This window comes from Peromyscus eremicus, chromosome 12 (assembly GCF_949786415.1).
Source record: "Peromyscus eremicus chromosome 12, PerEre_H2_v1, whole genome shotgun sequence".
Taxonomy (NCBI): Eukaryota; Metazoa; Chordata; class Mammalia; order Rodentia; family Cricetidae; genus Peromyscus; species Peromyscus eremicus.
Genome location: NC_081428.1, coordinates 57,249,291 through 57,264,089, shown reverse-complemented (window position 1 = coordinate 57,264,089; position 14,799 = coordinate 57,249,291). Strand labels below are relative to the sequence as shown.

The following is a 14,799-nucleotide window of genomic DNA, read 5'->3' as shown; positions in this document are numbered from 1 at the left end:
CCTTATCACGTAATAAAATAGGCCCCATGTTGAGCTCTAGGTGGAAACTGCTTTCCTCCAGTGTTTACCTTGGTTAGAATGGTGTCAATCTGTATAAAGTTACTTCTCAAAGGCTTCTCCTCCTGTCACTAACATCAACTGTTCCTGTGCTGTGCTTTTCCACTCAAAGAAGTCTGGTTGCTTCCCAAGTAGTAGATAGACTACTGTACATAGTTAAGGTACAGCTCAGCATTTACTCGATCGCTGATGACTATGAGTTAAGTGGATGTGCATATGTCTAGGTCTAATTGAATCCAACACTGGAAATATTATCATGTCATGCAATTTATTACAAATAAAATAACTTCTCCTGTTTGCATTCAAATAAACCCCTGGCTGTGATCATTCTAAAATGAGGGGAACTGAATTTTGATCAAAGTATCATCTTTGGCAATGCTAAAATTCAGTGTTTAATTAGAACTGACATTACTGCTAAAAAGTATTTTGATAAGAGGGTCAGGGTTGGAATGCTGGAGATATCTGAAATAATAAAAATATGGGAAATAATTTGGTTTTACTTGATTTTTAAATCTTAGGTCTAAGTTTTCATTGCCATAGCCCAGGGAAAAGAAAATACAATTGCTGAAGTGATGTTCGATAGCTTAGAGAACAAAAAGTTTAGGTATTTCACATTCTTATAAGTGGCTGAACCTATCCCAATTATTCATTTTCTATGAAAAAAATCTGGCAATAGCATAGATTTATAAAAGAAAAAGCTTGTCAAGCTAGCATAAAAGTTTCTCGAGAAACAGTTCTGTCATACATAACAGTAATTCACAAATGCTCTTACCGTTCTCTGTTAAACTTAAGGGAATGAAGAATGGCTGGCCTTTTCTGTCTCAGATTCCACAAATGAAGTGTATCATCTGAACTCGCACTAACCAAAGCGCCCTGTGACAAAAGAAAACAAAGTATTCAGCTTACCTAATAGGACAACAGAAACAATAAATTTACAGATTTAACATTGCTTGAATAGATATGTGTTTATGTAACCTAGAAAAAAGAAAGAAAATTACAGTATGAAAGTTTAAGAATGCTGAGTTGGAGAGGCAAGTGACTTACTACATATGGATGGTCAGGATGACTTGTTCAGAAATACCCCTTTACTACTAGAGAGGAATAATCAATATACCATCTATACTGGTTAGATTTTATTATCAACTTGATACAAGCTAGAGTCACTTGGGTGGAAGACTCTTAACTGGGGAACTGCCTCCATCAGATCCACCTGTGGAATGTCTGTGGTATATTTCTTGATTACTAATAGATGTAGGAGGGCCCAGAAAACTATAAGCAGTGCCCACCCTTAGGCAAGTGATCACAGGTTATAAAAAAAACTCATGAACTTTATACTGACAGCTGTGGAGCCTGCATGGGACTGGACTAGGCCTTCTGCATACCGAATATAGTTGTGTAGCTTGGTCTGTTTGACAGGTTCCTGCTAGAGAGATCAGGATCTATTCCTGGTGCATGAGCTGGCTTTATGGAGCCCATTACCTATGATGGGACACCTTGCTCAGCCTTAATGCAGTGGGGAGGGGCTTGGTCCTGTCTCAACTAAATGTATTAGGCTTTGCTGACTCCACATTGGAGCCCTTACTCTTTTGGAGGAAGCGGGGTGGAGGGTGGTGGGGAGCAGGAGGGGTTAGAGCAGTATTTGTGGTTGGTACATACAATGAATAAAAAACTTTCTTTAAGGAAAGAAAGAAAGAAAAATCTGGCTAAGCATGAGCCAGAGGGAGCAAGCTAGTCAATAGCATTCCTCCATGGATTCTGCTTCAAGTTACTGCCCTGCTGGAGTTCCTGCTCTGACTTCCCTCAATAATGGACTACAACCTGTTAGATGAAATTGAACAATTCCCCTTCAAGTTGCTTTTGCTCAGGGTATTTCTCACAGCAGCTAAAAGCAAACTAGGACAACATCATTGTGACCATTAAAGGAGATTTCTTTTATTTCCTTTAAGAAAATAGAGTTTAAGAGTTTTGTTTCAACTATTCACATAAACAGAGAAGCCAATACCCAACCCAGCTTTATCAATTAAATATAGATCATAAAAGTTTATCCTTTGAAACTATTTTCTTTGTATCTAAAAATTATGGTTTCTTAAAATGATATATTTTATAATTTGACCTGTTGCTTACAGTCTAAAAAGCTTTACCTGTGATATTAAAAAAACCTACAATAAATATTTCTTCACCTTTAATTAAGTACAACTATAAAATACTAAAATCCTTTGCCTTATACCAGCAGTTACAAATTAATCCTATCTCAAATACAATAGAATATATTCCACCATTGAAGTAACAGAAAGCATATGTACAGATAACTGTCATATATAATTTTACACACACACACACACAATATCACTGACATCTAAAGGGCATCTTAAATATTCAGAACTTTTACTGTAGTAATAACTTCCTCACTGAAATGACACCTGAACCCGAGAGTATTAAGGGTTCTCTAAAGGTTACCTAGCAGACACATGTTGGTCTTGAGATACCTAAAACGCTTCATATATTTCCCCAACAACTTTGTTACAAGTAATCTTTCATAGTTTACAACCTCAGACACACACACATTCTCCTTTATATTCTATATAAAAACTTATTTTAAAATTACCAACTTTATTTCTGGCCCAGAAATTAAGAGAAAGAAGACTCTAAATGTCTTTCTGAAACAGTTCCTAAACCAAAAACACTCTGTACCTGTCTCAGTTAGGGTTATTACTACTGTGATAAAAATACCATGACCAAAGAAACTTGGAGAGAAAAGGGTTTATTTGGCTTATACTTTCACAGCACTGCTCATCACGAAGGAAGTCAGGACAGGAACTTAAACAGGGCTGGAACTTGGAGACAGGACCTGATATAGAGGCCACAGAGGGGGTGCTGCTTACTGGCTTGCTTCCCATGACTTTCTCAGTCTGCTTTCTTATAGAACCAAGGACCACCAACCCAGGGATGGAACCACCCACAATGGGCTGGTGCCTCCCTCATCAATCACTAATTTAAAAAATTCCTTACAGCTGGACCTTAGGTAAGTATTTTCTCAACTGAGGTTCCCTCCTTTCAAGTAACTTCTAGCTTGTACCAAGTTGACATAAAACTAGCCAGCACAACTGACCCCTTGTCAACTTAACACAAACACATCACTATTAAGCCACAGCTCTTCCTTTCCTAATTGTCCCCAAGATCTCACATTAAAAACATAAATAACTTTAAAAGTCCTAGAGTCTTTACAAGTTCAAACACATTAAAATTTCAGTCCCTTTAATAGTAGCCAATCTCTTCTAAAATCCAAAGTCTTTTAAAATTCAAGGTCTCTCAATTGGGCTCCAGTAAAATCAAAAATAAGTAAAATACTTTCTTACTTCCAGAGGGAAGAACCAGGGCACAGTCACAATCAGATTAAAGCAAAACCAAACTCCAACTGTCCATTGTCTGGGATCCACTCGTGATCTTCGGGACTCCTCCAAAGTGCTTCGGTTACTCTCTGGCTCCACCCTCTGCAGCACATTCAGCTTGTCTTCTAGACTCCAGCTGGCTCCACTCCGTTGCTGCTGCTGCTGCTGCTGCTGCTGCTGCTCATCCCATGATACTGATATCTCAAAATGCTGAGGTCTTCTGCTGCAACTGGGCTGCACTATCACCAATAGTCTCTCATAGGCTAGCTTCATGGTGCCAAGCCTCAGCTTTTCCCCTTCAGTCATGGGCCTTCAATTGCCACTGAGGCTGCACCTTCAGTAATTGCCTCTTCTGGTCTCTCACAGTGTATTGGCTGCTCTCCATGACCCCTTCATGCCTTCAAAACCAGTAACACCTGGGTGACTCCTACACTACCAAGTTCAGCTGCCGGAGAGAGGTACAATCTTGTACATCTCTGGAACACAGCTTCTGTGTTCTGACTCTGAGGAAACAGTTCCCAGAAGATTTCACCTCAGTGATATTGGTTTCTTTTTAATCAGCACTAATTTCTCAGCTCCAGCTAACCAGCATCAACTCTCCCAGTAACACAAAGGTTTCATTTCAATGTTTCTAGTCTCTTGTTAATCATGGCCATCTATTCAGCCCCAGTTGGCCAGAATTACAATCTAAATTCAAAAGAGCAAACAGCCCTGATAGTCTTTAAACTTCCCTTGAGAACTTCACAGGGCAGGCCTCCATCTTCTGCACTGCCCTCAAAAGTCTTATCTTCCAAGCTCCTGTACAATATCCCACTGAACTCTCAACACTCAATGAATTTTGTAGCCAAAAGTTCCAAAGTCCTTCCACAAATCCTCCCCAAAACATGATCAGGTCTATCACAGCAGTACCCCACCAACTTGGCTTAGTTAGTTACTACTGTTGTGATGGAACACCATGACCCAGGAAACCTGGGGAGAAAAGGGTTTATTTGGCTTACACTTGCACAGCACTGCTCATCATTGAAGGAAGTCAGAACAGGAACTCAAACAGGACAGCAACCTGGAGGCAGGAGTTGATGCAGAAGCCTTGGAGGGGTGCTGTTTACTGGCTTGCTTCCCATGATTTGCACAACCCACTTTCTTATAGACCCCAGGACCAGCAGTCCAGGGATTACCCCACCCACAATGGGCTGGGTCTATCATTCACTAATTAAGAAAATGCCCTACAGCTGGATCATATTGAAGTTCTCTCCTTTCAGGTAACTCTAGCTTGTGTCAAGTTAATATAAGACTAGCCAGCAAAGTACACCATGATAGTTCTCTTTATATCATATATCTGGAATTTGGATCTCATAACAGAATATCTTTATAACAAATTATAATCAGAATATTTTCAATAATATTTATATAATTTTCATATTTATATATATATGTAAATAAATGTCCAAAGGGTATACATTAATATATACTTTAACATGGACTCAAATTATTTCATACCATGCAATAAGATTTACCTTATATATGCTTTGAGAATTTTTATATTTGTTTGAGTTGTTTATAAATGCATAAATGCTCTCTAGATATAAACAAAAATTATTAATATTTCTTGAAAGCATTTAATGAACTAAAACTTTTAAATTTAGTACAGAATAATGATCTCATTTCTGAGAGAGGTAGGCATTTTCTTGGGAAAAGTAACAATAGAAACATGAACTTATTGTTATGAAATTGGTAAAAACATGATCTATAAGAGATACTTTTCTGCAACACACAAAAAATATATCAAGGACAACAGAATTAAAATAGAAGAGCATGTTGGGTGATGGTAGCCCACACCTTTAATCCCAGCAACCAGCAGGCAGAGGCAGGCTGATCTCTTGAGTTTGAGGCCAGTCTGGTCTACAGAGCAAGTTCCAGAATAGCCAGAGCTACACACAGAGAAACCATGTCTCTAAAAACCTAAAAATAAAAATAAATAAGTAAATAACAGCATAAACTGAATAATATTTCTGTGTGACATCTGATTAATCTACAAAGAAAATCAGTATTATTAAGTCTATGATAAGACTAGGGTGTAACAACATTAGTGGACCACCAAACATATAAATCAAAGTAAGTTCATAAGCAGAGTATCTATAGTTCATTTACAGAAGCAAAAGGAACCATCCATCAATACTACTGAAGATTTGAAAAAAAAAAAAATGTAAACCTGCAAATAAGGAACACTAACCATGGAGTCAGGAACTGGAAGATGAGGGAAAAATCCAGAAATTGTTATGGGGTGCATTGGAGCAGGTAGTTCATGATAAACAATGAAAACAAAGCAAGGAGATTGAAGCTTGCCTTTATTTACTTAGTTACATAACCTCATATAGCACAAGAGCAAACATAGGGCCTCAAAGACAATTCTGAGAAACTAAGAGCAAATCATGCCTAGTAGAATATATCTGCAGAAGGCAGAAGGCTGAGGTCCCTCTATCAGGAACTACAAAGTAACATGAGAACTAATAACGGAGGACACTTTAGAGCAGAATGATTGGCTATCATACTGATGTTTGCTATTTTCTTGTTTTCCTCTCTGTGTCTCTGATACCCTGTACAAGGGTGCCTACCAGAGGAAATATGTTTGACTGGTCAGCAAAAGGTTTATCATCGCCCTCTGGGAGAGTTTGAGACAAGTAAAGTCAATATTTGCTATTATCATCATTACTGGTTGTCCTACTGACTGGTTCTTTTAACATGAAAGAGCTGTACACAATGGCAGGAGTCACTCAAAAAATCTGAGTTTAGATGACTCTAAGTTGCCTTCAATTAAGTAAAAACTACAAACCTTCTTAGCTTTATAAATGCATATTCTGTTTCTAAAAATTTAGAAAGCTAATCTCTATGATGCCTATAGACACACAAATAAAATGCACACATAAACCAACAAGTGTGTATGAAAATAAAAGATAAATGCATATACACAAATAAAAGATGCATGGATTATACATATAAAAGCTATTGGTAAATAAGAATATACTTTCAATGAAGATGTAAGCAAAATATTTGAATTAGGGGAAGAAAGTAAGTAGAAAGCTTAATGGTTTAGAAAATAGTAAACAATTTTAAAAATTATAATACACAGTCACAATAAAAGGATCTTCCACTAGATCAAATATTTCCTTCTTATTAAGTTTAGTATTAAATTTAGATTTTAAATTTAATATTTTCTATGTTAAATTTAAAATCTAAATTTAACATAGGAAATATGAAAAATGTGAATTTCAGTAATACATACATATGTATTTTTAAATATCTAAAATCATAATATCAAAAATAATTATATCAACTACAAGTTAACTATCCATATTCCAAATATACAAAATCCTAGATGCTCCAAAAGTTAAACTTTTCCACAAAGGGAAAATTCCATAGCTGATCTCCCATGGTTACATTAAAAATACAAGAGCATTAAAAAGTATACAAAATTACCATCAAACTATGTGTATAAGGTATACAAACAATATAAATGAACTTAATGTTTAGATCTAACCTTAGATCTTGGAGATCTGAGATTCTCCAAGGTATCTCAATATATATGCAAATATTCCAAAATTTAAAATCCAAGATCCGTAGACTTTCTAGACCCACCTGTTTTTGATAAGGAATATTCAACCTGTAATACTCTGTGAGTGTGTGAATATTTGTGTTTTAATATTCAAAACTACTCTCTGTGTGTGTGTGTGTGTGTGTGTGTGTGTGTGTGTGTGTGTGTGTGTGTGTTTGGAATAATGAAAACAAAAAGAAACACCTTACCTCATTGATGAGGAACTGGAGCTGCAGGACGGCTGCACCACTTTCATGCTGGCAGTAACAGTCAACACCAGGCCTCCCAAGTCTAACACAATAAAGTCAAGGACTCTAACATTTGAATTAGCACAAAGATTAAAAAGGGAATGAGAATCTGACTTATTTAGCAATTAATGTTTTGATTCTTCATTGTCCTTATTTTAAAAGGAATTGAAATATTTTACTTTACATAAACTTAATTATACAGCATAAGTAATAGTCTAACAATTAGAAGAATTATAGTAAAGCATCAGAAGGAAGGAGTATCCTTCCCATTAAAGTCAAACAAGAGTTGAGAATCCAGACACATCTCATTTCTTTTAATATTTATCTGATTAAACATTTCTTTCCCTAGAGTAGGTTCAAACAATTGAAAGATTTCAATGTACTAAATGAAATCATGAAATGTTTAATCTGTTAGCTAGGCATGGTGGCACATGCCTTTAATCTCAGCACTGGGAAATAGAGATAGGAGGATCTCTATGAGTTCCAGCACAGCCTCCTCTATATAGTGAGTTCTAGAACAGCCAGGACTACACAGAAAGAGTCTCACAACAAAACAATTCAAATATATTTAAATATGTTAGCAATATTGATATATTAAAAAGCCCTTCTAACCATATTTTAAAACCAATAGGTTATAAATAGATTAATACATGATATATAAAATAGTTTCTACATAGAAAAATATGATTTAAAAGACAGATATGAAGAAATAATAGTAATATATTTTTCAGTTTACATAAAGAAAGTTAACCTATAAGTCAAAGAGGGAACAAAAGAAAAAAGAAAAAAGACAAAAGATTATAATAAGGGAAAAAAAACCACAGAACAAATTTTATTGATGTATTCCTTACCAAATGACGTATTTCTGTATACAGTTATCATTTGCTTCTTTTCTTAAAGACAAAAAATTGCATGAAAACTTCTATTCCCAGCCACAGTGAAGAAACAGGGAGCAGATTTATCCTCCTACCCAAGCAATTAAAAAGTATAAACAACATTGGTGTAACTACATTCACGAAAACTACAGTTTTCAGACATTGCATATCAAATGAGGAATGGTAGTAGTTCCTGAAAAAGGGAAAGGTTTACATATAAAGAAATTTAACCTATAAGTCATATAAGGGAGCAAAGGAGAAAAGTAAGGAATGAGGGAAAACTGTAGGAAGATTGTAAGCTTTCTCACTGCTCCAGAGCACTCTCTAGCCAACAGGCAGACCACACTACAGGGCTATGAAATCCAGCAGACTCCCTTTGTTGAAAAGACAGAAGGAAGTGAGGGAGGCTCAGAACAAGGAGAATTCACAAGGCCCCAAAGCACAGTGAAAAGGACACTTGCTGAAGTATTTCAGAGATCTGCAGAAAAGCAGCGAGGAGTGGAGCAAGTATGGAACATGGAATACAGTTGTGGAAACTATTTGAAACTGGGAAAAGAAAAAACTAAGAAAGAAATAAGATACTTCTTGAAGAAACCAGACCACAAGCAAACAAACGATAACACCAAAATAAGCTAACTCCTTCTTAAAGAACAAAGCAAAAAAGAACAAAACAAGGCACGTTTAAGTAAAACCAGGAATGTTTCATGCTCCCACCATCTAAAATGGGAACCCCTAAAATTCACAGAACAGTCATGCAAAACACTAAGATAAACATCGTCTCAGTAGTGAGGAAAAGCATCTCCTGATAAAGGTGGTTCTGGCACTATGTCTGGTGCTGAGGCTAAATAAGTAAGCTAATTAGTTAGTCATATGAGATCAAATGAAATCCGTTTTTAAAATTATTTTTTGAGATTATAATTACATCATTTCCTCCTCCCCTTTACTCCAAGGACAACAATAGACTGGGGATGGGGGTGGGGTGGAGGGCAGAGCCCAAGAGGCAGGAACCCTACACAAAGAACTGTAGGCAACTAAGGAATACTGAGAGCAGGCAAAATCAGTTTTTAAAACCTGCAATCAAATAGAAAAGAGGAGGAAAACAGAGCTAGTATGAAAACTAGAAAACAAACTGCAAAACCCTAGATTTAATTCAACCACATCAATTCCACATTGTAAAGAAATAGAATTTATACTCCAATTAAAACACAATAAATGTCACATCAGAGAAAAAAGCAACAATCGAAGTATACAAGGCCTACAGCAACTCATTTTAAAATTTAAAAATAAGTCAGATACAGTGGCTCATGCCTGTAATCTCAGCACTTTGAAAAGCTGAAACAGGAGAATTGTTGCACTCTGAGGCTGGCCTAGGGTATATGGTTAGTTATAAGCTGATCTATGACACATGAACTGTTGTCAAAAGGCAAAACAAAACAAAACTCTGCGTGTGTGTGTGTGTGTGTGTGTGTGTGTGTGTGTGTGTACAGATATACTAAATAGTTCAAAAGTTTAAAACTTCAAAAATTATGTACCATGTAACACTAATGAAAATATAGAAATGAAAGATATTGATGTAAGACAAACTAGACTATAGAACAAAAATATTAGCAAGGCTTAAGATAATCAATTTGCATGATAATTAGAAAATTATAATAAATAATAAAATATAATGTATCAAAAATAGGTTAGAGTTAGGGTTAGCAGTACTTGATGAAAATTTAGACTTTATAATAAACTTTGTTAGAAAATACAAAAGTGTCTCAAATTAATTAAGCTTTAGACTTAGAAGAAAACTTAGAAAAAATTTCTACTCATATAATATATTCTGATAATTTTTCTCCTTCCTCAAGTCCTCCTATATCCTCCACACCTACTCAACAAGAAGCTAGAAAAATAATTTAAATTAATCCTAAGAGCAGCATAAACAAAGCTATAATAAAGGAAGCAGAGAAATCAGTTAAATATAGTAACAACAAAAATTAATAAAAAAACTCATTTGAAAACATTGACTAAAATTGATAACATATATCCAGACTTATCAACAGTAGAGCACAATTGTCCCATGTAAGGATCTATGAGGAGATATTACCATAAGTCATCAAAAATAAAAAATAAACACGAAAAGTACTATGCCAATTAATCTTACAAAGTATATGAAATGAAAGAAGTCTTAGAAAAACACAAACTACACAAAAATAGGAAATAATAACATATCAACTAATGAAACTAAATCCTAATTAGAAACTCTTTCTCAAAGGAAACTCCAGGACCAGATGATATCAGCTGTAACTTTTATAAAACATTTCTTAAAGTACCAGTTTTAAAAAATGCTAGAGAAAACTTAAAGAAAACCTAGTTTCTGACACATTTTGTGAAAATAGCATTCTAATCCAAATAAAACAAAGATATCAAAATAAAAAATTTCAGATTAATATCTCTTCTGAACATAGATTCAAAAATGTTAGTAAAAATTTTGGCCAACTAAATACAATGTATAAGAGGAATGTGTGTTGTAATCAAATAGAATTTGTCCTAGGAATTCAAAGTTGGCTTAACCTTCAAAAATCAATGTAGTTCACCCAATTAACTTAGAACAAATTTTTTTATAGATACAGAAAAGGCTACTGACAAAATATGAGAGTTCTTTCATAATAAAATCTCTGGTAAACTAGGAAAACAAATTTCCTCACAGAAGATCATCCAAGGTGTTGCAGTGCACCTAGGTTTCCTAGTGGCTTTACCCAGCAGGAATGCATTAAGAGGATGATTGGACCATGGGCCTGAGTACCAGGTGTTTGGAAGGGTCTACACTTGGCTGTATCTAGTAAGGGAGAGGTCCTTTGACCCGCCCCTTGGCGTTGTTATAAAAAGCCCTTTGGAATAAAGTTCTGGGTTGGTGCATAAGGATCCAGGTCCACCCAAGGCTATCCTGCGTTTCTCTCTGGCCCCTCTTTATTTCTAACTAAGTCTCTTATCCCTCATTCCTCAAGAGTCCCTGGGGTAAATAAATGTGGGAGCTGGTCCCCCATACCAAGGAAAATCTATACATCAGTTTATACATTGTGTTTATTTGCAGATAATATAACTTAGGAAGAAAACCACAAAACTGCTACATGGCTATGAAATGAACTTATTTATGAAGAATGGAAGATCAAATGTTAGAGACTATCAGATGGCTCAGCATGTCAACAGACCTGTCACCAAACCTGACAACCTGAGTTTGATTTCCAGGAGCCACATGGTAGAAAGAGATAATCAAATCCTGATCTCTCTCTCTCTCTCTCTCTCTCTCTCTCTCTCTCTCTCTCTCTCTCTCTCTCTGTCTCTCTGTCTCTCTTCTCTCTCCTCCCTCTCTCTCTCTCTCTCTCTCTCTCTCTCTCTCTCTCTCTCTCTCTCTCTCTCTCTCACACACACACACACACACACACACACACACACACACACACGAATGAAATATTAAAAGCTTTAAATCAATCATGTTTCTGGCTATAAGCAAGGAACGAACTTAAATTTGAAAAATTGTTTACCATATCATCAAAATTACTTTAAAATAAGTTTGATTTAAGACTTTTAATGTGGGGCTGGAGAGATGGCTCAGTTGTTAAGAGCACTGGCTGATCTTTCAGAGGACCAGGGTTCACTCCCCAGCACCCATATGGCAGCTCACAACTGTCTGTAATGCCAATCCAAGGGGATCCAAAGCCTTCCCTGTCCTCTGTGGGCCCTGAATGCACTGCACAGGCATACATTCAGACAAAATACTTATAGATATAAAATAAATAAAATCTCAAAACTATTTTTAAAGAGTTTTAATGTTGTTATGATAAAATACTCTGTCTGACCAAAAGAAAATTTGGGAATGAAGAAGAGTTTATTTTAGCTTTGAATTCCAGATCACAGTCCATCATTGAAGGAAGTCTAGGCAGAAACTGCTTGCTCTCCTATACAGGATTGCCTCTAATGAGGAAACTCACAGTCAAGAAGTACAACAGTAACAATAGAGTTGATGCTGCTTGATGGCTTGAACAGTTTACGCTCAGCCAACTTCTTTATCTAGCCCAGGTCAAAGTGCCCAGAAAATGGTACCAACCGCAGTGGGCTGGGCCCTTCTATATCAATTAATAATCAAAATAGCCTCCTACTGACTTGTTCTTAAGCCAATTTGGTCTAGAAAAATGCCTGATTGAGGCTCTCCTCCCAGGTTATTTCCAGGTCGGGTCAAGTTGACAGCTAACACTGTACTCTTTATCAACTTGACACATAAATACATCAATTTAAGCCATAACTATTTGTAGATCTAACCAACCTTCTTATTAAATAAGAAACACAGAACCAATGCAAAGAAGAAAGCCTAGAGGTCAGAGCTAAGAGCTAAAACCTTACCCTTCCTCCTGCAGTGGTCCTACCTCTCCGAACTAGCTACTCCTGTGTTAAAGTCTTTATATAATGTTCCTGTTCTGCCTTCTCATTGGTTGTAAACCCAACCACATGGCCGTCTCGTCACGGCCTGTCTGTATAGGCCTCCAGGTTTTCCTTGCTTGGTATTGAGATTAAAGGCATGTGTGTCCAATAATGACTGTATCCCTGAACACACAGAGACTTACCCAGCTCTGCCTACCAAGTGCTGGGATTACAAGTGTACGCCACCACTGCCCTGCTTTCCTATGGCTTGCTAATAGCTCTGACCCCCGGGCAACTTTATTTATTAACATACAAATAACATTTTAATACAAATAAAATATCACCATAACTATTTCTTGTCCCCAAGATTGTGTTAACATTATAATGTAAAATATAGCCTAACATTTAAAAGATCTCCCACAGTCTTTAAAAATTCCAACACTTCAAAATTCTAGGGTCTCTTTAGAAATTCAGTCTCGTTATTGTGGGATCCTATAAAATAAAATAAAAAAAAAACTACATAATTTTTATTTCAAAAGGGAAGACCTGGAGTATAAAAACAATCACATGTAAGCAAAAACAAAACACAGGAGTGTAAATCCAAAGGGTGCCTGGCTTCTAAGACTCACTCATAACGTAATCTTCTGGCTCCAAAAGACTGAGGGAGTCCCACTTCTACAGCTCTGCCACCTGCAGCACACAGGGGCCTTGACTGTCTTCACGTCACACTTGCCATTGTCCTTGTAAACATTCCATGGTCCTGACATCTCCAATAACCTGGAATTTCCATTGCTACTGAGGCTGCATCTTCAGCAAAGGCTCGTCTTGGTGTCTCCGTGGAGCTATACTAAACTAACATTTTTATACAATTCGAGACCACCTGCCTAGGGATGGTGCTGCATAGTGGGTTGGGCTCTCCTCTATCAACTAACAATCAAGACAACCCCCGCCCCAGACAAGCCAACAGGCTAATGTGATATAGGCAGTTCCTCAAGAGAAGTTTTCATCTAAAATGACTCTAGGCTATGTCAGGTTGACGATTAAAGCTAACCAGGGCAGCCTTCTTTCTGACAAAATAGCAGCTGAAAGTTTTCCAGAAATCATAATGTAGTAGAAAAAGCTAGCTTTCCTTAAAGAATTTGGAGACTAAATAATTGCCTTCAACTCCACAGACTTCTGCTTTTTTGTAGGTGTAGATAAACCAGAATAAAGATGTTGACTTCAACTTTTTGATGTCTGATGCTGACAGATTTTAAGCTATGCTTATCCTCCTCTTGTCCTTGTGAACACATGTAAACAGACTCATAAGAAAGTCTAGGCTTTTTTCTCCTTTGCCATCAGTAGGAGATTGGAACCACGCCAACTCTTTCCCTAATAGTGCAACTCTGATCCTAATCCCACACTGGAACTGCAATTAAAACACAAGCAATTTTCTTTCTTTTTCTCATTTTGGATGTGCTTGAGAGATCTGCCCAATTCTCTCAACTATGTAATAAATAAATCTTTTCCTACCCTGTTCACATAAGTGAAATGTCATCAGTTTCAATATCAGAGTCAATTTTGGATAAGGGTCCATATGACTACTACAGGTGACCATGTAACTAGCAAATGTCTTTACTCTGTGTACACTAAATCTCCACTTCTGAGTAACAGTGAAATTTCTCTAGCTAGCTACTGAAAAAAATAATGTGCTGTGCACAAACTAAAAGGAACCTTGAACTTAGTCATCAGCAAATATATTCACAAATTGCTTTTTTGGGATGTTGGGGGTTACAGAACTTAGTCTCTCTTCTTGGTACATGGTCAGCTACAAGAAAGAACATAGCTACTTAAGGATCAAAGTAAAAAGTGTGGACATGTCATTTTGATTGGTCAGTTCGTGAGTGAAAAAATATAAGAGGTATGCATTATGGCAAAGTTACCTCGTAAAATTTAGGAGCAAACAATTTTTTTTCCTTCTCCACCTCACTAGCCTCCATTTTCAATCTTGACAGATGTTATTTTATAGGTATCCATTTTTAAGTAATATCTAAAGCTTGGTTACCTGCTGATATTTTGCAGTTACTAAAGGAGTCATATAAATTGATTTAAAAAAACACAAACACAAAAATGCCGCGAAAATATAGTGATTTAAATAAGATAAAATATCTCAAGATCTTAAGGCAGTAATTTATTACTCAGTTTAATTCATGCTTTCACAATCTGCTTTATATTTCTCAATGATTACATTTCAATTTACC

General features: G+C 36.3%; 1 protein-coding gene across 4 annotated transcripts in view; it reads right to left on the bottom strand.

Moving 5' to 3' along the window:
• Nucleotides 1-14,799, bottom strand: part of Stxbp5l (syntaxin binding protein 5L) — a 231,240-nt gene that overhangs the window by 150,199 nt on the left and 66,242 nt on the right. For all 4 annotated transcript variants that reach the window (XM_059277086.1, XM_059277088.1, XM_059277087.1 and 1 more), the window contains exons 3-4: nt 7,245-7,326; nt 830-930 (exon numbers count right to left, since the gene is read on the bottom strand). In XM_059277086.1, the coding sequence (XP_059133069.1) occupies nt 830-930; nt 7,245-7,326 (183 nt within the window). The remainder of the gene's footprint in view (nt 1-829; nt 931-7,244; nt 7,327-14,799) is intronic.